Source organism: Mytilus trossulus, chromosome 12 (assembly GCF_036588685.1).
Source record: "Mytilus trossulus isolate FHL-02 chromosome 12, PNRI_Mtr1.1.1.hap1, whole genome shotgun sequence".
NCBI lineage: Eukaryota > Metazoa > Mollusca > Bivalvia > Mytilida > Mytilidae > Mytilus > Mytilus trossulus.
In genome coordinates this window covers 5,218,597-5,243,667 of record NC_086384.1, presented here as the reverse complement: position 1 = coordinate 5,243,667, position 25,071 = coordinate 5,218,597, and the positions used below count along the sequence as shown (strand labels likewise).

The 25,071-nt window shown below is 36.2% G+C and overlaps 3 protein-coding genes across 7 annotated transcripts in view; all 3 read left to right on the top strand.

The window, feature by feature from the left end:
* LOC134693198 (SUZ domain-containing protein 1-like) overlaps window positions 1–25,071 on the top strand; it is a 260,322-nt gene that overhangs the window by 18,585 nt on the left and 216,666 nt on the right. The gene's annotated exons all lie outside the window — the stretch shown is intronic.
* LOC134693010 (uncharacterized) lies at window positions 898–16,897 on the top strand. 2 transcript variants are annotated; one of them, XM_063553689.1, is made up of 4 exons: window positions 898–1,222; window positions 14,333–14,453; window positions 14,999–15,086; window positions 16,175–16,897. In XM_063553689.1, the coding sequence occupies exons 1-4, from the start codon at window positions 1,059–1,061 to the stop codon at window positions 16,186–16,188; spliced, it is 387 nt and encodes a 128-aa protein (XP_063409759.1). In that variant the 5' UTR covers window positions 898–1,058; the 3' UTR covers window positions 16,189–16,897. The 2 variants fall into 2 exon arrangements, with proteins under 2 accessions (XP_063409759.1, XP_063409760.1); XM_063553690.1 differs by lacking the exon at window positions 898–1,222 and adding an exon at window positions 8,949–8,983.
* Window positions 18,090–25,071, top strand: part of LOC134693746 (uncharacterized) — a 30,143-nt gene continuing 23,161 nt past the window's right edge. The window contains exons 1-2 of one of the 4 annotated variants that reach the window (XM_063554651.1): window positions 18,090–18,682; window positions 23,662–23,724. In XM_063554651.1, coding sequence (XP_063410721.1) covers window positions 18,644–18,682; window positions 23,662–23,724 — 102 coding nt within the window. In that variant the 5' untranslated portion in view covers window positions 18,090–18,643. Of the gene's footprint in view, window positions 18,683–23,661; window positions 23,725–24,761; window positions 24,895–25,071 lie in introns of those variants that run through there. The other 3 variants (XM_063554649.1, XM_063554650.1, XM_063554654.1) reach the window with 3 other exon arrangements.

Below are 25,071 nucleotides of genomic sequence, written 5' to 3'. Positions count from 1 at the left end.
TCTTTGGATATTGTACAGTATTCGCAGTTTTAGTTAATTTGCTCCGTCTCACAGATTCTGTAACCAATTAAAGGCCATATATATGATAGTTATATGGAAGATTGTAAGGTGAACCTGAGACTACTGCAATGTAGCAGAAAAGATCAAACAATTTTTGACAAAAGCAATACAAACAGAGGCTGATCCAGATTTGTTTCATATTTTTCGACTGTCTGGGCACCGACTGCATAAGAGGGGTCCCGCTCAAGTCATGGTTTAGTGAATCCCTATAGTCAACCATTTATTTTCTCTACAACAGGGGGGACTTTCATACTCGGTCCCCCCTCTAAATTGACCTTGACAATTGAGCTTTTGTTGACCTGCTATGCAGACATCACTTCTAATATATCACAAGATAAAAAAACAAAAAACACACAAAATAAATTTGCATCATAATTTCTTAATTTTTCTCTACTCCTTATCATTTTTTAGCTACTTTTCTCTTTTCTCTTAATCTTAGCACCCAACTATTCTCTGGTGGTTTTTTTTTGCCTAATTTTACACTATAATTCTTTATTTTTTTGCCCAGACAACAACTAATTATAAGTCTACAAATAAATGGATCTTGCAAGACCGGTGATGATTGGCTATATTATAAGGAACCTCTTGTATTCCCTTGCCTTGCATCAGTTCACTTATAGTTGTATATTACTGGATCTAGTATATTTCTCTGACATATACGCGCGTAATCGACTTAAATCAAAAAGAAAAGATATGGACAATATAAACGTAGCATAGATTCTCCATAAAGACCCTCGTATATTCAAAGTTGTTTACATATTTCATTTTTTTTTTAAATCTGACGTAACTTTATTATGTTTGAAGTAAAAGCAACATAAAATCTATTGTGATATATACTGTGTAAATACGTTGCTATTGGATTTTTGAAAACTTTCTATGACAAAATCGATAGATTTAATATGAATAAGAACCTTTCAAATAGAATGTGAGCATTATAGAAACAATGATATTGATTTTAATGATCGATCAGCAGCCACACAGGTTAACTGGTTGTTGAAATGGAAAACGCAATGAAAACGTTGGTGATATTTACTTTGACCATCTATACAGTGTCTGCTTTCGGTATTTCAAATAATACAAGACAGGACAGTAACACGTTCTTAAGTATTGCTAACATAAGATCGCCTTTCGTATGTGGAATGCTTTGTTTACAGGCAGTAAGGTAAGGCAAACATACAATCGCCTTTTGATTGTGGAATGCTTTGTTTACAGGCAGTGAGGTTAGGCAAACATACAGTCGCCTTTTGTTTGTGGAATGCTTTGTTTATAGGCAATAAGGTAAGGAAAACATACAGTCGCCTTTTGTTTGTGGAATGCATTGTTTACAGGCAGTGAGGTTAGGCAAACAGTCGCCTTTTGTTTGTGGAATGCTTTGTTTATAGGCAATAAGGTAAGGAAAACATACAGTCACCTTTTGTTTGTGGAGTGCTTTGTTTACAGGCAATAAGGTAAGGCAAACATACAGTCGCCTTTTGTTTGTTGAATGCTTTGTTTACAGGCAGTTAGGTAAGGCAAACATACAGTCGCCTTTTGTTTATGGAATGCTTTGTTTACAGGCAATCAGGTAAGGCCAACATACAGTCGCCTTTTGCTCATGGAATGCTTTGTTTATAGGCAATAAGGTAAGGCAAACATACAATCGCCTTTTGTTTGTGGAATGCTTTGTTTACAGGCAGTAAGGTAAGGCAAACATACAGTCGCCTTTTGTTTGTGGAATGCTTTGTTTACAGGCAATAAGGGAAGGCAAACATACAATCGCCTTTTGTTTGTGGAATACTTTGTTTACAGGCAGTAAGGTAAGGCAAACATACAGTCGCCTTTTGTGTGTGCAATGCTTTGTTTACAGGCAGTGAGGTTAGGCGAACATACAACCGCATTTTGTTTGTTGAATGCTTTGTTTACAGGCAGTGAGGTTAGGCAAACATACAATCGCCTTTTGTTTGTGAAATGCTTTGTTTATAGGCAGTGAGGTTAAGGAAACATACAATCGCCTTTTGTTTGTGAAATGCTATGTTTATAGGCAGTGAGGTTAAGGAAACATACAGTCGTCCTTCGTTTGTGGAATGCTTTGTTTACAGGCAGTGAGGTAAGGAAAACATACAGTCGCCTTTAGTTTGTGGAATGATTTGTTTACAGGCAGTAAGGTAAGGCAAACATACAATCGTCTTTTGTGTGTGCAATGCTTTGTTTACAGGCAGTGAGGTTAGGCGAACATATAACCGCATTTTGTTTGTTGAATGCTTTGTTTACAGGCAGTGAGGTTAGGCGAACATACAACCGCATTTTGTTTGCTGAATGCTTTGTTTATAGGCAGTGAGGTTAGGCAAACATATAATCGCCTTTTATTTGTGGAATGTTTTGTTTTCAGGCAGTAAGGTTAGGCAAACATACAGTCGCCTTTTGTGTGTGCAATGCTTTGTTTTCAGGCAGTGAGGTTAGGCAAACATACAGTCGCCTTTTGTTTATGGAATGCTTTGTTTACAGGCAGTGAGATAAGAAAAAACATACAATCACCTTTAGTTTGATGAATGGTTTTTTTACAGGCAGTAAGGTAAGGCAAACATACAATCGCCTTTTGTGTGTGCAATGCTTTGTTTACAGGCAGTAAGGTAAGGCAAACATACAGTCGCCTTTTGTTTGTGAAATGCTTTGTTTACAGGCAGTGAGGTAAGGCAAATATACAGTCACCTTTAGTTTGATGAATGGTTTGTTTACAGGCAGTAAGGTAAGGCAAACATACAATCGCCTTTTGTTTATGGAATGCTTTGTTTACAGGCAGTAAGGTAAGGCAAACATACAGTCGCCTTTTGTTTGTGAAATGCTTTGTTTACAGGCAGTAAGGTAAGGCAAACATACAGTCGCCTTTTGTTTGTGAAATGCTTTGTTTAAAGGCAGTAAGGTAAGGCAAACACACAGTCACCTTTTGTTTGTGGAATGGTTTGTTTACAGGCAGTAAGGTTAGGCAAACATACAGTCACCTTTTGTTTGTGGAATGCTTTGTTTACAGGCAGTTAGGTAAGGCAAACATACAGTCACCTTTTGTTTGTTGAATGCTTTGTTTACAGGCAGTAAGGTTAGGCAAACATACAGTCGCCTTTTGTTTGTGGAATGCTTTGTTTACAGGCAGTAAGGTAAGGCAAACAAACAATCGCCTTTTGTTTGTGGAATGCTTTGTTTACAGGCAGTGAGGTAAGGCAAACATACAGTCACCTTTTGTTTGTGAAATGTTTTGTTTCAGGCAGTGAGGTAAGGCAAACATACAGTCGCCTTTAGTGTGTGCAATGCTTTGTCTACAGGCAGTAAGGTAAGGCAAACATACAATCGCCTTTTGTGTGTGCAATGCTTTGTTTACAGGCAGTAAGGTAAGGCAAACATACAGTCGCCTTTTGTGTGTGCAATGCTTTGTTTACAGGCAGTAAGGTTAGGCAAACATAAAGTCACCTCTTGTTTGTGGAATGCTTTGTTTACAGGCAGTAAGGTAAGGAAAACATACAGTCGCCTTTTGTTTGTGAAATGCTTTGTTTACAGGCAGTGAGGTAAGGCAAACATACAGTCACCTTTTGTTTGTTGAATGCTTTGTTTACAGGCAGTAAGGTAAGGCAAACATACAGTCGCCTTTTGTTTGTGAAATGCTTTGTTTACAGGCAGTGAGGTAAGGCAAACATACAGTCACCTTTTGTTTGTTGAATGCTTTGTTTACAGGCAGTAAGGTTAGGCAAACATACAGTCACCTTTTGTTTGTGGAGTGCTTTGTTTACAGACAGTAAGGTAAGGCAAACATACAGTCGCGTTTTGTTTGTGGAATACTTTGTTTACAGGCAGTAAGGTAAGGCAAACATACAGTCACCTTTTGTTTGTGGAGTGCTTTGTTTACAGGCAGTAAGGTTAGGCAAACATACAGTCGCCTTTTGTGTGTGCAATGCTTTGTTTACAGGCAGTAAGGTAAGGCAAACATACAGTCGCCTTTTGTGTGTGCAATGCTTTGTTTACAGACAGTAAGGTAAGGCAAACATACAGTCGCCTTTTGTGTGTGCAATGCTTTGTTTACTGGCAGTAAGGTTAGGCAAACATAAAGTCACCTTTTGTTTGTGGAATGCTTTGTTTACAGGCAGTAAGGTAAGGCAAACATACAGTCGCCTTTTGTTTGTGAAATGCTTTGTTTACAGGCAGTGAGGTAAGGCAAACATACAGTCACCTTTTGTTTGTTGAATGCTTTGTTTACAGGCAGTAAGGTTAGGCAAACATACAGTCACCTTTTGTTTGTGGAGTGCTTTGTTTACAGACAGTAAGGTAAGGCAAACATACAGTCGCGTTTTGTTTGTGGAATACTTTGTTTACAGGCAGTAAGGTAAGGCAAACATACAGTCACTTTTTGTTTGTGGAGTGCTTTGTTTACAGGCAGTAAGGTTAGGCAAACATACAGTCGCCTTTTGTTTGTGAAATGCTTTGTTTACAGGCAGTGAGGTAAGGCAAACATATAGTCACCTATTGTTTGTTGAATGCTTTGTTTACAGGCAGTAAGGTTAGGCAAACATACAGTCACCTTTTGTTTGTGGAGTGCTTTGTTTACAGGCAGTAAGGTAAGGCAAACATACAGTTGCCTTTTGTGTGTGCACTACTTTGTTTACAGGCAGTGAGGTAAGGCAAACATACATACGCCTTTTATGTGTGCAATGCTTTGTTTACAGGCAGTAAGGTTAGGCAAACATACAGTCACCTTTTGTTTGTGGAATGCTTTGTTTACAGGCAGTAAGGTTAGGCAAACATACAGTCGCCTTTTGTGTGTGCAATGCTTTATTTACAGGCAGTAAGGTAAGGCAAACATACAGTCACCTTTTGTTTGTGGAGTGCTTTGTTTACAGGCAGTAAGGTAAGGCAAACATACAGTCGCCTTTTGTGTGTGCAATGCTTTGTTTACAGGCAGTAAGGTTAGGCAAACATACAGTCACCTTTTGTTTGTGGAGTGCTTTGTTTACAGGCAGTAAGGTAAGGCAAACATACATTCGCCTTTTGTGTGTGCAATGCTTTGTTTACAGGTAGTGAGGTAAGGCAAACATACAGTCGCCTTTTGTTTGTGAAATGCTTTGTTTACAGGCAGTAAGGTAAGGCAAACATACAGTCGCCTTTTGTTTGTAGAATGCTTTGTTTACAGGCAGTAAGGCAAGGCAAACATACAGTCACCTTTTATTTGTGGAATGCTTTGTTTACAGGCAGTAAGGTAAGGCAAACATACAGTCGCCTTTTGTTTGTAGAATGCTTTGTTTACAGGCAGTGAGGTAAGGCAAACATACAGTCGCCTTTTGTTTGTGAAATGCTTTGTTTACAGGCAGTAAGGTAAGGCAAACATACAGTCGCCTTTTGTTTGTAGAATGCTTTGTTTACAGGCAGTAAGGTAAGGCAAACATACAGTCACCTTTTATTTGTGGAATGCTTTGTTTACAGGCAGTAAGGTAAGGCAAACATACAATCGCCTTTTGTTTATGGAATGCTTTGTTTACAGGCAGTGAGGTAAGGCAAACATACAGTCGCCTTTTGTTTGTTGAATGCTTTGTTTACAGGCAGTGAGGTAAGGCAAACATACAGTCACCTTTTGTTTGTGGAATGGTTTGTTTACAGGCAGTAAGGTTAGGCAAACATACAGTCACCTTTTGTTTGTGGAATGCTTTGTTTACAGGCAGTAAGGTAAGGCAAACATACAGTCGCCTTTTGTTTGTGGAATGCTTTGTTTACAGGCAGTAAGGTAAGGCAAACATACAGTCGCCTTTTGTTTGTAGAATGCTTTGATTACAGGCAGTGAGGTAAGGCAAACATACAGTCGCCTTTTGTTTGTTGAATGGTTTGTTTACAGGCAGTAAGGTTAGGCAAACATACAGTCACCCTTTGTTTGTGGAATGCTTTGTTTACAGGCAGTGAAGTAAGGCAAACATACAGTTGCCTTTTGTTTGTAGAATGCTTTGTTTTCAGGCAGTGAGGTAAGGCAAACATACAGTTGACTATTGTTTGTGGAATGCTTTGTATACAGGAAGTAAGGTTAGGCAAACATACAGTCACCTTTTGTTTGTTGAATGCTTTGTTTACAGGCAGTAAGGTTAGGCAAACATACAGTCACCTTTTGTTTGTTGAATGCTTTGTTTACAGGCAGTAAGGTAAGACAAACATACAGTCGCCTTTTGTTTGTTGAATGCTTTGTTTACAGGCAGTAAGGTTAGGCAAACATACAGTCACCTTTTGTTTGTGGAATGCTTTGTTTACAGGCAGTGAGGTAAGGCAAACATACAGTCGCCTTTTGTGTGTGCAATGCTTTGTTTACAGGCAGTAAGGTAAGGCAAACATACAATCGCTTTTTGTGTGTGCAATGCTTTGTTTTCAGGCAGGAAGGTTAGGCAAACATACAGTCGCCTTTTGTTTATGAAGCATTCTTTACAGGCAGTAAGGTAAGGCAAACATACAGTCGCCTTTTGTTTGTAGAATGCTTTGTTTACAGGCAATAAGGTAAGGCAAACATACAGTTGACTATTGTTTGTGGAATGCTTTGTTTACAGGCAATAAGGCAAGGCAAACATACAGTCGCCTTTTGTTTGTGGAATGCTTTGTTTATAGGCAATAAGGTAAGGCAAACATACAGTCGCCTTTTGTTTGTGGAATGCTTTGTTTAAAGGCAGTAAGGTTAAGCAAACATACTGTCGTCTTTTGTGTGTGCAATGCTTTGTTTTCAGGCAGTGAGGTTAGGCAAACATACAGTCGCCTTTTGTTGATGGAATGCTTTGTTTACAGGCAGTGAGTTCAGTAAAACATACAATCACCTTTAGTTTGATAATGGTTTGTTTACAGGCAGTAAGGTAAGGCAAACATACAGCCACCCTTTGTTTGTGGAATGCTTTGTTTACAGGCAGCGAGGTAAGGCAAACATACAATCGCCTTTTGTTTGATGAATGGTTTGTTTACAGGCAGTAAGGTTAGGCAAGCATACAGTCGCCTTTTGTTTATGAAGCATTGTTTACAGGCAGTAAGGTAAGGCAAACATACAGTCGCCTTTTGTTTGTAGAGTGCTTTGTTTACAGGTAATAAGGTAAGGCAAACATACAGTTGACTATTGATTGTGGAATGCTTTGTTTACAGGCAATAAAGCAAGGCAAACATACAGTCGCCTTTTGTTTGTGGAATGCTTTGTTTATAGGCAATAAGGTAATGCAAACATACAGTCGCCTTTTGTTTGTGGAATGCTTTGTTTATAGGCAGTAAGGTTAGGCAAACATACTGTCGCCTTTTGTGTGTGCAATGCTTTGTTTTCAGGCAGTGAGGTTAGGCAAACATACAGTCGCCTTTTGTTTATGGAATGCTTTGTTTACAGGCAGTGAGGTAAGGAAAACATACAATCACCTTTAGTTTGATGAATGGTTTGTTTACAGGCAATAAGGTAAGGCAAACATACAACCACCCTTTGTTTGTGAAATGCTTTGTTTACAGGCAATGAGGTAAGGCAAACATACAATCGCCTTTTGTTTGATGAATGGTTTGTTTACAGGCAGTAAGGTAAGGCAAACATACAGTCGCCTTTTGTTTGTGGTATGTTTTGTTTACAGGCAGTGAGGTAAGGCAAACATACAGTCGCCTTTTGTGTGTGCAATGCTTTGTTTTCAGGCAGTGAGGTTAGGCAAACATACAGTCGCCTTTTGTTTATGGAATGCTTTGTTTACAGGCAGTGAGGTAAGGCAAACATACAGTCGCCTTTTGTTTGTGGAATGCTTTGTTTACAGGCAGTAAGGTAAGCAAACATACATTCGCCTTTTGTGTGTGCAATGCTTTGTTTTCAGGCAGTGAGGTTAGGCAAACATACAGTCGCCTTTTGTTTGTGAAATGCTTTGTTTACAGGCAGTAAGGTAAGGCAAACATACAATCGCCTTTTGTTTGTGGAATGCTTTTTTTACAGGCAGTGAGGTAAGGCAAACATACAGTCGCCTTTTGTTTATGGAATGCTTTGTTTACAGGCAGTGAGGTAAGGAAAACATACAATCACCTTTAGTTTGATGAATGGTTTGTTTACAGGCAGTAAGGTAAGGCAAACATACAGCCACCCTTTGTTTGTGGAATGATTTGTTTACAGGCAGTGAGGTAAGGCAAACATACAGTCGTCTTTTGTTTGTAGAATGTTTTGTTTACAGGCAATAAGGTAAGGCAAACATACAGTTGACTATTGTTTGTGGAATGCTTTGTTTACAGGCAATAAGGCAAGGCAAACATACAGTCGCCTTTTGTTTGTGGAATGCTTTGTTTATAGGCAGTGAGGTAAGGCAAACATACAGTCGCCTTTTGTTTGTGGAATGCTTTGTTTATAGGCAGTAAGGTTAGGCAAACATACTGTCGCCTTTTGTGTGTGCAATGCTTTGTTTTCAGGCAGTGAGGTTAGGCAAACATACAGTCGCCTTTTCTTTATGGGATGCTTTATTTACAGGCAGTGAGGTAAGGAAAACATACAATCACCTTTAGTTTGATGAATGGTTTGTTTACAGGCAGTAAGGTAAGGCAAACATACAGCCACCCTTTGTTTGTGGAATGCTTTGTTTACAGGCAGTGAGGTAAGGCAAACATACAATCGCCTTTTGTTTGATGAATGGTATGTTTACAGGCAGTAAGGTAAGGCAAACATACAGTCCCCTTTTGTTTGTGGAATGTTTTGTTTACAGGCAGTGAGGTAAGCAAACATACAGTCGCCTTTTGTGTGTGCAATGCTTTGTTTTCAGGCAGTGAGGTTAGGCAAACATACAGTCGCCTTTTGTTTGTGGAAGGCTTTGTTTACAGGCAGTAAGGTAAGGCAAACATACAATCGCCTTTTGTTTGTGGAATGTTTTGTTTACAGGCAGTGAGGTAAGGCAAACATACAGTCGCCTTTTGTTTGTGGAATGCTTTGTTTACAGGCAGTAAGGTAAGGCAAACATACAGTCGCCTTTTGTGTGTGCAATGCTTTGTTTTCAGGCAGTGAGGTTAGGCAAACATACAGTCGCCTTTTGTTTATGGAATGCTTTGTTTACAGGCAGTGAGGTAAGGAAAACATACACTCACCTTTAGTTTGATGAATTGTTTTTTACAGGCAGTAAGGTAAGGCAAATATACAGTCGCCTTTTCTTTTTGGAATACTTTGTTTACAGGCAGTAAGGTAAATAAAACATACAGTCGCCTTTTGTTTTTGGAATACTTTGTTTACAGGCAGTAAGGTAAGGCAAACATACAGTCGCCTTTTGTGTTTGCAATGCTTTGTTTACAGGCAGTGAGGTTAGGCAAACAGTCGCCTTTTGTGTGTGCAATGCTTTGTTTACAGGCAGTAAGGTTATGCAAACATACAGTCACCTTTTGTTTGTGAAATGCTTTGTTTACAGGCAGTAAGGTAAGGCAAATATACAGTCACCTTTTGTTTGTGAAATGCTTTGTTTACAGGCAGTAAGGTAAGGCAAACATACAGTCGCCTTTTGTTTGTGAAATGCTTTGTTTACAGGCAGTAAGGTAAGGCAAATATACAGTCACCTTTTGTTTGTGGAATGCTTTGTTTACAGTCAGTAAGGTAATGCAAACATACAATCGCCTTTTGTGTGTGCAATGCTTTGTTTACAGGCAGTGAGGTAAGGCAAACATACAGTCGCCTTTTGTGTGTGCAATGCTTTGTTTACAGGCAGTAAGGTAAGGCAAACATACAATCGCCTTTTGTGTGTGCAATGCTTTGTTTTCAGGCAGTGAGGTTAGGCAAACATACAGTCGCCTTTTGTTTATAGAATGCTTTGTTTACAGGCAGTGAGGTAAGGAAAACATACAATCGCCTTTTGTGTGTGCAATGCTTTGTTTACAGGCAATAAGGTAAGGCAAACATACAGTTGACTATTGTTTGTGGAATGCTTTGTGTTCAGGCAAAAAGGTTAGGCAAACATACAGTCGCCTTTTGTGTATGAAGCATTGTTTACAGGCAGTAAGGTAAGGCAAACATACAGTCGCCTTTTGTTTGTAGAATGCTTTGTTTACAGGCAATAAGGTAAGGCAAACATACAGTCCCCTTTTGTTTGTGAAATGTTTTGTTTACAGGCAGTGAGGTAAGCAAACATACAGTCGCCTTTTGTTTGTGGAATGCTTTGTTTACAGGCAGTGAGGTAAGGAAAACATACAATCGCCTTTTGTGTGTGCAATGCTTTGTTTACAGGCAATAAGGTAAGGCAAACATACAGTTGACTATTGTTTGTGGAATGCTTTGTGTTCAGGCAAAAAGATTAGGCAAACATACAGTCGCCTTTTGTGTATGAAGCATTGTTTACAGGCAGGAAGGTAAGGCAAACATACAGTCGCCTTTTGTTTGTGGAATGCTTTGTTTATAGGCAGTGAGGTAAGGCAAACATACAGTCGCCTTTTGTTTGTGGAATGCTTTGTTTATAGGCAGTAAGGTTAGGCAAACATACTGTCGCCTTTTGCGTGTGCAATGCTTTGTTTTCAGGCAGTGAGGTTAGGCAAACATACAGTCGCCTTTTGTTTATGGAATGCTTTGTTTACAGGCAGTGAGGTAAGGAAAACATACACTCACCTTTAGTTTGATGAATTGTTTTTTACAGGCAGTAAGGTAAGGCAAATATACAGTCGCCTTTTCTTTTTGGAATACTTTGTTTACAGGCAGTAAGGTAAGGAAAACATACAGTCGCCTTTTGTTTTTGGAATACTTTGTTTACAGGCAGTAAGGTAAGGCAAACATACAGTCGCCTTTTGTGTGTGCAATGCTTTGTTTACAGGCAGTGAGGTTAGGCAAACAGTCGCCTTTTGTGTGTGCAATGCTTTGTTTACAGGCAGTAAGGTTATGCAAACATACAGTCACCTTTTGTTTGTGAAATGCTTTGTTTACAGGCAGTAAGGTAAGGCAAATATACAGTCACCTTTTGTTTGTGAAATGCTTTGTTTACAGTCAGTAAGGTAAGGCAAACATACAGTCGCCTTTTGTGTGTGCAATGCTTTGTTTACAGGCAGTGAGGTAAGGCAAACATACAGTCGCCTTTTGTGTGTGCAATGCTTTGTTTACAGGCAGTAAGGTAAGGCAAACATACAATCGCCTTTTGTGTGTGCAATGCTTTGTTTTCAGGCAGTGAGGTTAGGCAAACATACAGTCGCCTTTTGTTTATGGAATGCTTTGTTTACAGGCAGTAAGGTAAGGCAAATATACAGTCACCTTTTGTTTGTGAAATGCTTTGTTTACAGGCAGTAAGGTAAGGCAAATATACAGTCACCTTTTGTTTGTGAAATGCTTTGTTTGCAGGCAGTAAGGTAAGGCAAATATACAGTCACCTTTTGTTTGTGAAATGCTTTGTTTACAGGCAGTAAGGTAGGGCAAATATACAGTCACCTTTTGTTTGTGAAATGCTTTGTTTACAGGCAGTAAGGTAAGGCAAATATCCAGTCACCTTTTGTTTGTGGAATGCTTTGTTTACAGTCAGTAAGGTAGGGCAAACATACAGTCGCCTTTTGTGTGTGCAATGCTTTGTTTACAGGCAGTGAGGTAAGGCAAACATACAGTCGCCTTTTGTGTGTGCAATGCTTTGTTTACAGGCAGTAAGGTAAGGCAAACATACAATCGCCTTTTGTGTGTGCAATGCTTTGTTTTCAGGCAGTGAGGTTAGGCAAACATACAGTCGCCTTTTGTTTATGGAATGCTTTGTTTACAGGCAGTGAGGTAAGGAAAACATACAATCGCCTTTTGTGTGTGCAATGCTTTGTTTACAGGCAATAAGGTAAGGCAAACATACAGTTGACTATTGTTTGTGGAATGCTTTGTGTTCAGGCAAAAAGGTTAGGCAAACATACAGTCGCCTTTTGTGTATGAAGCATTGTTTACAGGCAGTAAGGTAAGGCAAACATACAGTCGCCTTTTGTTTGTAGAATGCTTTGTTTACAGGCAATAAGGTAAGGCAAACATACAGTTGACTATTATTTGTGGAATGCTTTGTTTACAGGCAATAAGGCAAGGCAAACATACAGTCGCCTTTTGTTTGTGGAATGCTTTGTTTATAGGCAATAAGGTAAGGCAAACATACAGTCGCCTTTTGTTTGTGGAATGCTTTGTTTATAGGCAGTAAGGTTAGGCAAACATACTGTCGCCTTTTGTGTGTGCAATGCTTTGTTTTCAGGCAGTGAGGTTAGGCAAACTTACAGTCGCCTTTTGTTTATGGAATGCTTTGTTTACAGGCAGTGAGTTAAGGCAAACATACAATCGCCTTTTGTTTGATGAATGGTTTGTTTACAGGCAGTAAGGTAAGGCAAACATACAGTCGCCTTTTGTTTGTGGAATGTTTTGTTTACAAGCAGTGAGGTAAGGCAAACATACAGTCGCCTTTTGTGTGTGCAATGCTTTGTTTTCAGGCAGTGAGGTTAGGCAAACATACAGTCGCCTTTTGTTTATGGAATGCTTTGTTTACAGGCATTGAGGTAAGGCAAACATACAGTCGCCTTTTGTTTGTGGAATGCTTTGTTTACAGGCAGTGAGGTAAGGCAAACATACAATCGCCTTTTGTTTGTGGAATGCTTTGTTTACAGGCAGTGAGTTAAGGCAAACATACAGTCGCCTTTTGTTTGTGGAATGCTTTGTTTACAGACAGTAAGGTAAGGCAAACATACAGTCGCCTTTTGCGTGTGCAATGCTTTGTTTTCAGGCAGTGAGGTTAGGCAAACATACAGTCGCCTTTTGTTTATGGAATGCTTTGTTTACAGGCAGTGAGGTAAGGAAAACATACACTCACCTTTAGTTTGATGAATTGTTTTTTACAGGCAGTAAGGTAAGGCAAACATACAGTCGCCTTTTGTTTGTGGAATACTTTGTTTACAGGCAGTAAGGTAAGGCAAACATAATTACAGTCGCCTTTTGTTTGTGGAATACTTTGTTTACAGGCAGTAAGGTAAGGCAAACATACAGTCGCCTTTTGTTTGTGGAATACTTTGTTTACAGGCAGTAAGGTAAGGCAAACATACAGTCGCCTTTTGTTTGTTGAATACTTTGTTTACAGGCAGTAAGGTAAGGCAAACATACAGTCGCCTTTTGTTTGTGGAATACTTTGTTTACAGGCAGTAAGGTAAGGCAAACATACAGTCGCATTTTGTTTGTGGAATACTTTGTTTACATGCAGTGAGGTTAGGCAAGCATACAGTCGCCTTTAGTTTGTGGAATGGTTTGTTTATAGGCAGCAATATAAGGGAGTTACCATTTGATTTTTAGGGGGGGATAGGATGAAAACAAATGTTCTAGATATTTTTGTAGTTATAATTTCTGTCCTATCTTTTTCACTCTATTCGGTCCTGCTCTTTTATTATATCTAGTTTTTCCTGACTTATTTTTTTACTCTTTTCGCAACGTTGCACATCCTGCCCTTTTTTAGTTATAAACTCCTGTCCTCTCTTTTTTTTAAATTTTATCCTAGCAACCCCCATGCACCTCCAAAAAAATCAATTAGTAGCTCCCTACTGACATAATAATTGATGTTTTTGGCTGAATTGTTCTCGGTTTATAATCTACTAATGTATGAAATTATTTCCTGTTGCAAAAGTAAAAAAAGGGTAATTGATTGACTAGTTTTTTTAAAGACATTTTCTCAGCAATTTTGGTTACAAAATGGCACCTGATATTTTTTTTTTGGAGAAAGTAGGACTACTTTTCGAAAAACACTGACTTTTGTCAGGAAACTGTCAGTCAAGTAAAACTGGCCTGAAATGGTTTTGTTTGTACTTATGAGGATTATATTTTTGTAGATTGGTCTCTTGACCTTTTCCCTGTTTGCTTTTACTGGGATGGCTGAGCTATCATAAAAAAACGTCGATACTCACAAATGACGATGATGCTTTATGTCCAGTTACAAATGTTACAATCATGCAAGTAAGACAATATGCCGAGATGGATATTGACATGATAATTCACAAAGTGTGCAGACAGGCATGTCACACTATATTTTAACTTTGTGTCGACCAGAGTATGCTCTTAGGGGGTTAGCAGCAACGATGTCCCACACTCGAGGCGAGCATGCATTTTTAAAACAATTTAAAAAACAGAAGGCTTGCGCTTTAAATTTAGTATTAATTCTATGTTTATAAACTTTCTGTTTAATAAAGTCTAAGAGTTGGAACAATTCAAACATTATTGATTTGCAAGATATTTGTTGTCACGTACCTTTAATTTTCAACATCTTATTCTAAAAAATCTAATACTATATCTTACAGTTAAATTAATGTTTCTGAACAGTATATTTCCTTCTTTTGATTACTCTAGATGTGAGGCGGTCAATTTTAGAGCAGCTAACAACACGTGCTTCTTCTTGGACCAAACCAGTACCAGTTCCATGCTCTCAGAGACAGGATATGTTTCATCAAACATTTCAAGTTGGAAGCCGGTATGCATGCTTGTGTATGAACTTTACAAAGAAATAAGATGTTATTCTATAATTAGATAAATATAAATATGTCTTTTAAATAAAACAAAAAGTTTGCATGGTTTGGTTTACATTTTAAGAACCCATTCCACACAACCAAAAGCAAAGGATTTGAATACTGTAATGATGCAGCTTCAGCAATTTCTAAATCGGAGTAAAAAAATGATGCAAGTTCCTTCATATTGGATAAAAGTTCTAGTACCTGGTCTGGTTTTCTGCATAGTTGTTGGGTTTTTGTTTGTTAAAGTAATGTATTACATATATTGGAACTAAGTTAAGCCTTGATAAATATAGATTGATAGAACAGAGAATAACTACAGAAAAACGGCGGAAAAAAGAATTATTACAGACCAAAACAGACATAAAAAAGAGAAAATAATAGGCAACACATGCAATGCGCAAACTTTAAATAGAATACTCAATAGAGAAAAAGGAAAGAAAATTAAGAACATGAAAAGAAGTACCCCCTGCCAGACCCTTATAGTACACATTTTTTTTAATTTCAGGAAGTAGCAGGACACTGCCAGACAAAACCATGTGACATCAACTCTCTCTGTGTACCCAATACAAGTAGTTACAACTGTATCACAGCGGGTGAGACAAACTTAATGTTTTATGTAAAGTTTAACAGTTTTGATATATAAATAATATGATCGAGTCATTTTAATGTATCAATAAAATATCTTTCCAAACGTTGAAAACAAGGAGTCTGTGAAATAAAAAGTATTGTAACACCATTGACTTAAAAGATTTCCCGAACTTCCTATATCGAAAGAACAGACACACGCACATATGTACACCAGCTCCTTAGTTTATGTACACAAATCATGCATCTCGCTCTTTGAGAATTCTTTTAATTTAAGCCGAAAACTAGTAATTTGAGAATATCTATTGGTTAACATGTAAAAAGCAACTACAAATTACTTTTAAAAGAAACATAAAACAAGTGAATTCCATTGACTAACAAGATTTAGTCCAGAACTTCCTATATTTCGATAAAACCAGATTTTGTGTATAGTCGATATTATAAAAAAGAAGATGTGGTATCATTGCCAATGAGACAACTGTCCACAAGATCTTTACCTACTAATACAAGGCTATATAAGGAGTGTTAAAACAAGTACTAGTAATTGGTAATAAATTTTAGAATATTAATTGGTTAACGTGAAAATAGTAAACACATTACAAAAGTTGGTTAAATAAAGAACATTTAACACAAACATCAACAAGACACACTGTCTCTAAATGTTTTTGTTAATAAAATGTAAACTCCAAATTTTAGAACAAAGAGTATGTTTCTTTATCTGGTGTTCTCTTTACACAAAATATTCAAACATCCAAACAATTTATTGGTAAACATTTACGTTCTTTCTTTTTGCGTGTGCTGTATATATTCAGATGAGAAAAAATGCACTAAGATTTAAATTTCTAAGTTCGCTCAATTCGAAGATGATTATGTTGAGATGGTAACCATGGTAACATGGCATTAGTAAAAATTTACAGCATCGCCTTATTCTTGAAAATATTTGCTACTCTGGAATTCATTTTTTTCGTATAATTTATATCCCCAATTCAGAACGGTTTTATTCTGGTTACCAAAACATATTTTATTTTCTAAAAACACTGACATTGGATCGGACTTAAAGAATGCTAGTTAATATATTGCCTCTATATTTTTTTAGCATGGGCGCAATAGAGTGAGACCGTCGCATGATGTGGAAAATCTTTGTAGACGTTTTTATAGTATTTTTCGTTTGAGAAAAGAGTGATTATATCTACATAGTCGCTGTCAAATTTCAACGATTCGATACTAGTATACTCGATATACATGTATTTATTGACAATTTGCCGTTGTGCATTCATGTAGGTTAGATATTTGTGAAAAGCATTTGGAAAGGTAATGCCAGGATCGTTTTACACTCACTAGAATATGATGACTTGTTACATTTCTATTTTTGTATGTGTTATTGTGTACATTACTGATAGTTTTCATCGCTTAGACTGTTACAACTATATTTTTTTCAATAAATACAGTTTTGGGAACTTACTTACAGATTTTATCTTGAGTTATACTCGGTTTGTTGCTCCGCCAAATCAAAGACAACAGCTTTTTCGTTTCAGCTACTGTTTCGACCTCTTATTAGTTTGTTGTTGATACTTAGAAGACCTATTTGAAAGTCTACAAAAATGAAGATGATTAGATTTCATGCTGATGACTCTCGATATATAGATACCGATGATACACAATTATAAAACAACTTGTGTAATTACAAACGACCAAGAAAGTACGTTTTTAAAAAGCACCAAAATGATTTTTTGCAAGATGATATTACATTAGAAAAACCATACAGAAAAGCTAAGACGATCTTTTCTTCCGGCTGCTGTTTTGGTTTCATCCGCTCTTTGGGTTTAATTTTGTGATGCGTTTCGATTTTTTTCAATACTTCAGTTTCGGGCATCACCGAAGATACAAGTATTGTCAAAATGCGCATCTGGTGCAGATAATTGGAGTGCTAAACATTTTTCACATATCAGTGTTGATAAATTAATATATGGAAGTGACTTTATTGACTTTATTAACATGTGCTAAATTGCTGTGAATAATGGAGACTGCATGTTAAGTTTTTTACGGATACGTTAATTGTTAAAATGTTCGCGGTGGACGAGAGATCTAAGCAGTCGGACTAATTTATTCTGAGGTTTTGAGTTGGAATCCAACGTGTGGGAGGTGTACGCTAATTCAATTTTCATTGTCATGGATAATCTTCATTCCAACCGTAGGTCGATCGATGGTTCATTCTTGACTATCCTTCTCCCTCCACACAAAAAACCCACTTATTACAATCTTGTTTGAAAATTGCGTTAAACACCAACCAAACAATTAATCAAAAAAATTTAAATTGTTAAAATGAAGACCGTAACTATGTTGACCTATTAAGGTGTTCCCTAACACTACAGGGAGATAACTCTGTAAAATCAGCAAAACGTTTTAATTACTTTGTGGTGTTAAGGGAATATTAAACTTCTCAATTATCAAAAGTAGTTTTAAAAAAAGTGTTTGTCATACTGCTATGATAACCAGTGTATTTTTTCTGATAAAATGGTTGGTTCAAATGTTTTGAAATTTTTATAATTTTGACAACATTTAATGAAATTTAAACGAGCCAAATTAATTTAAGTGAAGGTGTTGGGTACCACCTTAATGTCTTGTGATGGTTTTGTTATGTAATTTGGATGGGCAAAATTTCTCCCACGATGATATTGGAGTAAAAATGAATTGTAAAACTAAACAAAACACATAAACATCAAAGAAAACGTACAGGGATAACGCTCGTTATTGGGAATTAAATTCAACCATAACCATAACACACAAATAAAAATAACAAAAAAGTATAGGAACAGCACGTATATATTTCTGATCTTCATCTCAGATAGTTGTGAATGAATAAACTCATCGTAGATACCAGGATTAAAATCTTTTATTTTCGTCAGACGCGCGTTTCTTCTCCAAAAGACTCATCAGTGAAAGATGATGTAAACATTTGTTTTTAACAGTATAACTGTGTCTTGATCTTTCGTCTGACACTGGTAATCTTAGCTATAAAAACAGTACTTTGTTTCGCCTCGTTACAGTCAGTATGTCATTTAATTACAAAGCTTTCAACCGGAAACTGAATAAATGCTTCTGTTAGCTTATTGGAAGTTGACTTCTGGATAGATACAGTTCGGTGTTAAACTCATTGCTGAATAGGTCGGTCTGTTTCAACTGTGACATTTTAAGGTTTATGCAAATTGCGCATTTGATACGATTATGCTTTAAATTTTACCAATTGGTAATACTATGCATATTTTTACCATATATCTGTATTTGAAAGGGAAAATCTTGTCAAACCATATGCATAGGCCTGTCAAATCAAAGTAATAGAGAAATTAAATACTGTTTAATGAATGGAGTATTATAATGAATTATGTATATTATAACAATAGTAAACGCTTAAAAACAAATATCCTTAGTGTAAACGCATGATAGACCGTAAAAGAAGCTTATTCATATGTAATAATGTTTACTTGTGTACACAACATATAAACAAAAGTGTGATTTAAAAGTTAATTGTGGTAATGATAATTTGTTGAAATGAAAATCATACAAAATGGGTAGTGGAACATCTATAGATAATAAACACGACAAGGTAAGCACTAATTTGTCATTGCATATTCATTTAAAAATTCGAACATTAGTTTAGTTAAATTCTTATAGAGATTTCTGAAAATACCATATTTAAAATCTTGTGTTTATTATAGTGAACCAAATCTATTTCATAAATATAATCAGGAACATGATTTTTAGTGGTTGCCGTTTATTGACTGTGTGGCTCATAAGTGTTTCTTTTGTTTTTATATACATAATAGATAGAGGAAGATGTGGTGTGAGTGCCAATGAGACAACTCTCCATCCAAATAAGACCGTTGGTTTTCCTGTTTGTATGATTTTACACTAGTAATTTTGTCGGGCCATTTATATTTTGCAGTTTGGACGGTTGAGCATAGACTCCGTGTTGCAGACCGTACTTTGACTTATAGTGGTTTACTTTTACAAATTGTGACTTGGATGGAGAGTTGTCTCATTGGCACCCATACCACATCTTCTTATATTTATTTGAAGTTGAATTAGTTTACATATGATTGTAGGATTTTTAGGTCGATTGATGATTCATTGTGTTAAATAGAAGGAAAAAAACGAACAGACAAATGATGCCAAATCAACTGTTTTTTTTTCTTTATCTTCATAGTTACTGCCAAAAATGTTGTAACATAGCGAAACAAATCACACCAACAAAACATGGTCAAGAGATGGTCACGTTTTTATTTTAGTGGAAATTGGTAATTATTTGTACGGCCAATCACCAAGGGTGACATACACTCATTAGCCAACACTTTGACACTGTTACTGTCAAAGAGACATTCATAGAAAATATAATATTACGTGCAATTGAGGCGTCTATTCCATGATGACAAAGCTGCCTTTTGAGGGTTCTGGTGTTCTTTGTAGACCATTTTGGTTGTTGGTGAGTTAATTCAGCAAATGATAAATGTATATATATCTCGAAACCTATTGAACCAACCCTCCACTAAAGACCATATGCCGTAGAATGTTATCAAATATTTTTCACTGTACGGCCTTCAACAAATACACTACTAGTACTAGGCAAAGGGGCCAGAAATCTCAAATGAAAACAACGACAACCAATGAAATACAGGCTCCCGATTTGTAATGACACATACAGACTGTTTACTGGGTTATACATGTTTAGTTGTGTGCCAACATCCACCTTACTTGGGACAGTTGTATCAAATAACCGCACAACAAATAAAACAAACTATTCTTTCATAAAATTCTATTTTGATAAAATTTGCTCCCTGTATTGAAATATCTTTATTACATTTACATTTTGCCTGTCGTTTCCCTTCAAACAAACATAAATAAACAGATCACTGCTAATCATATATATTTTGCATTTCTGATACTGATATTCGAATGAGTGCACTGCTAGCCATATAACTAAGACAAACAATGTACCGCCATTGCTTGTCAACTTATCCGCTAGGCTGATTGTCTGTCGTCTATACAAAAGAACTGAAATAGAATTGAAAGGGAAATATTTATTAATTTCCTGTTCACTTTTCGTTGTTCTAATGCATATAAGATAGCCATGTGGCAATGTGCTTGTTATTGTAAATTCCACTAAAAATGTATGTAGGGCCTAACATAGATGTTACCTGTATTGCGTTTGTAAACCCGTTATTATCCTGTATATGTTCTTCTCCTCAACATGTTGAAGAAAGTGTTTATAGCTTAAAAATGCTAACCCTATATATGGCTATCTGCATAAAAAGGGACGAAAGATACCAGAAGGACAGTCAAACTCATAAATCGAAACATACTGACAACGCCATGGCTAAAAACTGAAAAGACAAACAATATAGTACACATGACACAACAGAGAAAACTAAACAACACGAACCCAACCAAACGCTAGGAGTGATTTCAGCTGCTACGGAAGAGTAAGCATAGTCTGCTCCACATGTTACACTCGTCGTGTTGTTCATATTATAATACAAGTCGTATAACTATAAGTAAAACAGTTACAATTAATCGTTTGTATTGAAATGAAAATAAATACTTTAGTACGTCCGCAGCGCTTTAATGGATTTATAACCTTCATAGTTGATTAGCCATTTCTCAACTAAGACTACGAGGTGTTAGTTTATATTTTCATTAACAATGAAGGCCTAGCGGAAAGGTCAGACCATGTACATTTGCGTAATGATTGAAATCTTTAAGAGTTTCAAATCAATTATCTTAATTTAATCTCGAGTTAAGTTAAATAATACTTTTGATATCAATAGTTATTTTTCATTGTAAAAATTGGTTATAAACCTGTAACCTGTACCTGTATCAATTTCAATTTAACATGCTATATATATATATATGGCTATTTAACATGGAAAGCAGGCATTTTAAATGGAAACAAATTGTGATAAACGTGTGTTAAAACAGAATTTAATCGGTCATTTGCAAATAGATCTGTCTAAGAGGCATGATTTTGTTATTAGTTGTAAGTGGCTTAATTTAAACTAGCTGTCAGTATATTACTGCGAGTACTCTCAGATCTGTAATTAGTGTCTTTTTGTTGTTGGGATATACAAGTACCCAGCCACGTCATCTCTGTTTAGTATTTTTATTTGTATCCATCTGATGAGTTAAGCCTTTTTCAACTGATTTTTGCAGTTCGTTCTTATGTCTGTATCATGTTCGAGAAAGTTTCGGATCCCACTAACATATTTAACCCCACTAATTTCTGTATGTATGCATGTGCCTGCCCCAAGCCATGATCCTGTAATTCAGTGGTTATCGTTTGTTGATATATTGATGTAGGAAGATGTGGTGTGAGTGCCAATGAGACAACTCTCCATCCAAGTAACAATTTAAAAAGTAAACCATACTTATTTGTTTTTCGTTCAATTTTTTACACATATATTAGGCCGTTAGTTTTCACGTTTGAATTGTTTAACATTCGTCATTTCTGAGCCTTTTATAGCTGACTATGCAGTATGGGCTTGCTCATTGTTGACGGCCGCACGGTGACCTGTAGTTGTTTATTTCTGTGTCATTTGGTCTCTTGTGGAGAGTTGTATCATTGGCAATCATACCGCATCTTCTTTTTTATATTACAAACGTATTGTTTATCAGCAAATGTTAAAGTTTTAATTTATTCATCATTTATAATGCAACTAAATCAAATATAAAAAAATATTTTAATGCTACCATCCCAGCTTGACAATATAAATGGAAACACTGCTGAAGCAATCATCTTTCATTTTAATGTAATAATTGTTGGTTTGGGAAAAAAGTACAATTTCAAATTTCGAAATTATAATTTCTTTGACATTTAGTCTCTTGTGAACACTTGTCTCATTGACAGTCATACCACATCTTCTTTCTTTATTTTCAAATTCATTTTGTGAAAAGAAGTACGATTCTTACGATATGTTTATGGTTAATTGGAACTTGACAAACACATACTACTTCTGTGGGTAGTTGTTGTTGTTCCATAACCTAAATCCCCCAACCATTCCAACATAATACAAATTGCCACTGTTCCATGTTATGAGAAAGGTTGGGATCCCGCTAACTTGTTTAACTCCTCCTATATGTATGTGTCTGTACCAAGTCATAAGCCTGTGATTCGGTGGATGATTGTCGTTTACAAATATAAAATTGAGAATGGAAATGGGGAATGTGACATATAGACAGCAACCCGACAATATAAGAGACAACAGCAGACGGTCACCAATAATGTTTTTTTTTTCTCTCGGATAAACAACCTGACCTTTTGAATTGAAAAATTGACATTGCTCATTGTTGAAGGACTTGCGGCGAACTGTAGTTGTTAATTTCTGTGGCATTTGGTTACTGGCGAAGAGTTGTCTCGTTGGCAATCACGCAACCTCTTCTTCTTTATATTGACAGGTGAAAAGATGGAAAGGTCCCGTTGTCAAGTACGCAATATTAATGTGAAAAGTGTAAATATTGTTTTATCTTTCTGAAAGTCCCCATACAATTGTGCAATATGAATCTAACTTTTTCAACCAGGAAGCCAACGTTTCAATCTTTAAAGGCTCTATAATTTATATAGAAATATCTATTATCCAATTTTCATAGTCTGGTTTAATTTATTTTCAAAAAACATCCAAGAGGATTATTCACTACATATTAATTATGTCAAATTCTTAAATCTCGTGGTAGAATTAAATATATGACTTTAGACGTCTAGTTATTGTGTATTAGAGATTCCAAAGCAAACAAAATATACATAAAAACGTTAATCCTGTAATCTTCCGTAAATTTAAATAGTAAATGAAGTTTTGTTCTATTCTCACCTGCTGTTATTCACATATTAAAACTAATGTTCTAAAATTTCTGTGCTTTTAAAATTGTTATGTAGTCCAGACCATGTACAAACTCAATCGGCAAATATTAATCAGATTTGAAATCAGAATTAATGATTTATTATAGTGTTATATACTAATAATAATATGTACATGTGCAACAGTCTTAAGGTATATAATATAATAAAGATTAAGTATGATTTTGAGACGTTTTTAATTTTTATAGATACATATTAAGATATAAAATAGTAAAACTATTTAATACAGAATGATTAGTGGTACCGTTGATATGCGAAAAAGAACGATAGCAAATTTTACTAAAACATGTATGTGTGTATGTGTGTTGTCATTTTAGGTAATACAATTTTATGATCAAACTCAGTCTGGTAAAACATAACTATTTGTAACGTCCAATCTGTGATCACGAGGTGAAATCGACCGGAAGTCCGCTCACAGCAAATATGAACTTTAAATAAGTCTTGTTCAACAATTTGATACAATTCATTTGTTTTCCAATGTAAGTTCCTCCCTCAAACAAACTCCATTATTTTTCATACTTTTTCATAATTGAAAGAAAACCTTCATTCCCTTTGGACCCGGCCACTGTTAACCGCTTTCAGTGTATATTATAAGAGTGGGGATCAGTACAATTATCACAATAAGGGAGCTGTCATATATTTTTTTCTAAATAGTTCAACTTCAATACTTGTCTTTTCAGAACTTTCTAGAAGATGTAGAAGCACAGAAGCAGAATGGGACTGTCAAGTCTGGTTCTCAGAAGGTACGTCTACTGTATAACAATTAACTGAAGTTAGACTAGCTTGATTGATTCGGAGGAGTTGTTGATCAATTCAAGTACCAAACCCTATCGGTTAATTTTCATTGCGTCATGTACAATATCATCTGTGATAGGCGGTTGCCATTTTGTTATTCATGTATGGATATTACTAATTATGGTAGGCCATACGGAAATCTGCAGATAAAATTGAGAAAGGAAAAGGGGAATGTGTCAAAGCGACAACAATCCGACCATAGAGATGTTGATTTCTATGTCATTTTGGTCTCTTATGGAGAACTCGTCTCATTAGCAACGCATCACATCTTCTTATATTATTTGTAACAGAAATTTGTGTCTGCCATTCCAATTACTATTCCAAATACAACTATTTTTGTAATCGTATAAAACAGATATTGATCTGTGTTACATGTACCTGTTATATATTGTGTACTGATAGCAGGGGCGGATCCAGCCATTTGAAAAAAAGGGGGGGGTCCAAACCCAGGACAAATGGGGGTTCCAACTTGATGTCCCGATTCAAATGCATTGATCGTCCAAAAAAAGGAAGGGTTCCAACCCCATGAACCCCCGTAACCCTCCCCCTGGATCCGACAATGGATAGCCGATAATAGTGTGGGCTATAGCAGTATTTCATATCTGTGAAAATATTATACACAATGTGCATAGCTTTTTCTTCTCGTTCTGAGCATGCATGAAACATTTGCCACTGGACACTAAAATAACCAACAATCAATCAATACCAATGTCTGTAAACAGGAAAGGTTTAAGAATGATAATTATGTTCTCAAAATCTATATGCCTTTTAATACATAGGTATTTAAATAAGTCACTATAAGTGTGTTATGATTGAGATTGTAACCAAAATAGTTAAAGTGACGACTGGTTTTTAAAAAACTGATAGGCATCGAAATATTTCTATTGTTGTAAATGTCATCACGTAGCTTGCTTATGTAACGAAGAATTTGGTTGGCCAATAAAAGCGGAAGAAAAATAGTACCATCAGGAAGACCTATAGCTATATACATAACATAAAAGCAAAAGCTCCAAATGAACACACTTATCAAAGATTAACACCATGATATTTTATTCACTTGGTTCATCATAGATAATCTTCTTTGCATGACTTTATAAAGAATTGGACCTTGTATAATGGTAAGACGGAATGTCAAGGTACTTAATGTATATACATGTGAATATACAGAACGATTCGTGTATTTAACTGTTTAATACGAATGCTTGCTGACTCTGTGTGTACCTAGAGCTCCATGCTTTTGTTCTATATATATTTTCTTCATTACAGACGTGCCTCGTGTTAAAAACATGCTATAA

Coding starts and splice junctions, on each gene's coding strand:
- LOC134693010 (XM_063553689.1), top strand. CDS start 1,059: ATGGAAAACGCAATGAAAACGTTGGTGATATTTACTTTGACCATCTAT. Junction 1,223..14,332: donor CTTTGTTTACAGGCAGTAAG/GTAAGGCAAACA, acceptor TGATTACTCTAG/ATGTGAGGCGGTCAATTTTA. Junction 14,454..14,998: donor ACATTTCAAGTTGGAAGCCG/GTATGCATGCTT, acceptor TTTTAATTTCAG/GAAGTAGCAGGACACTGCCA.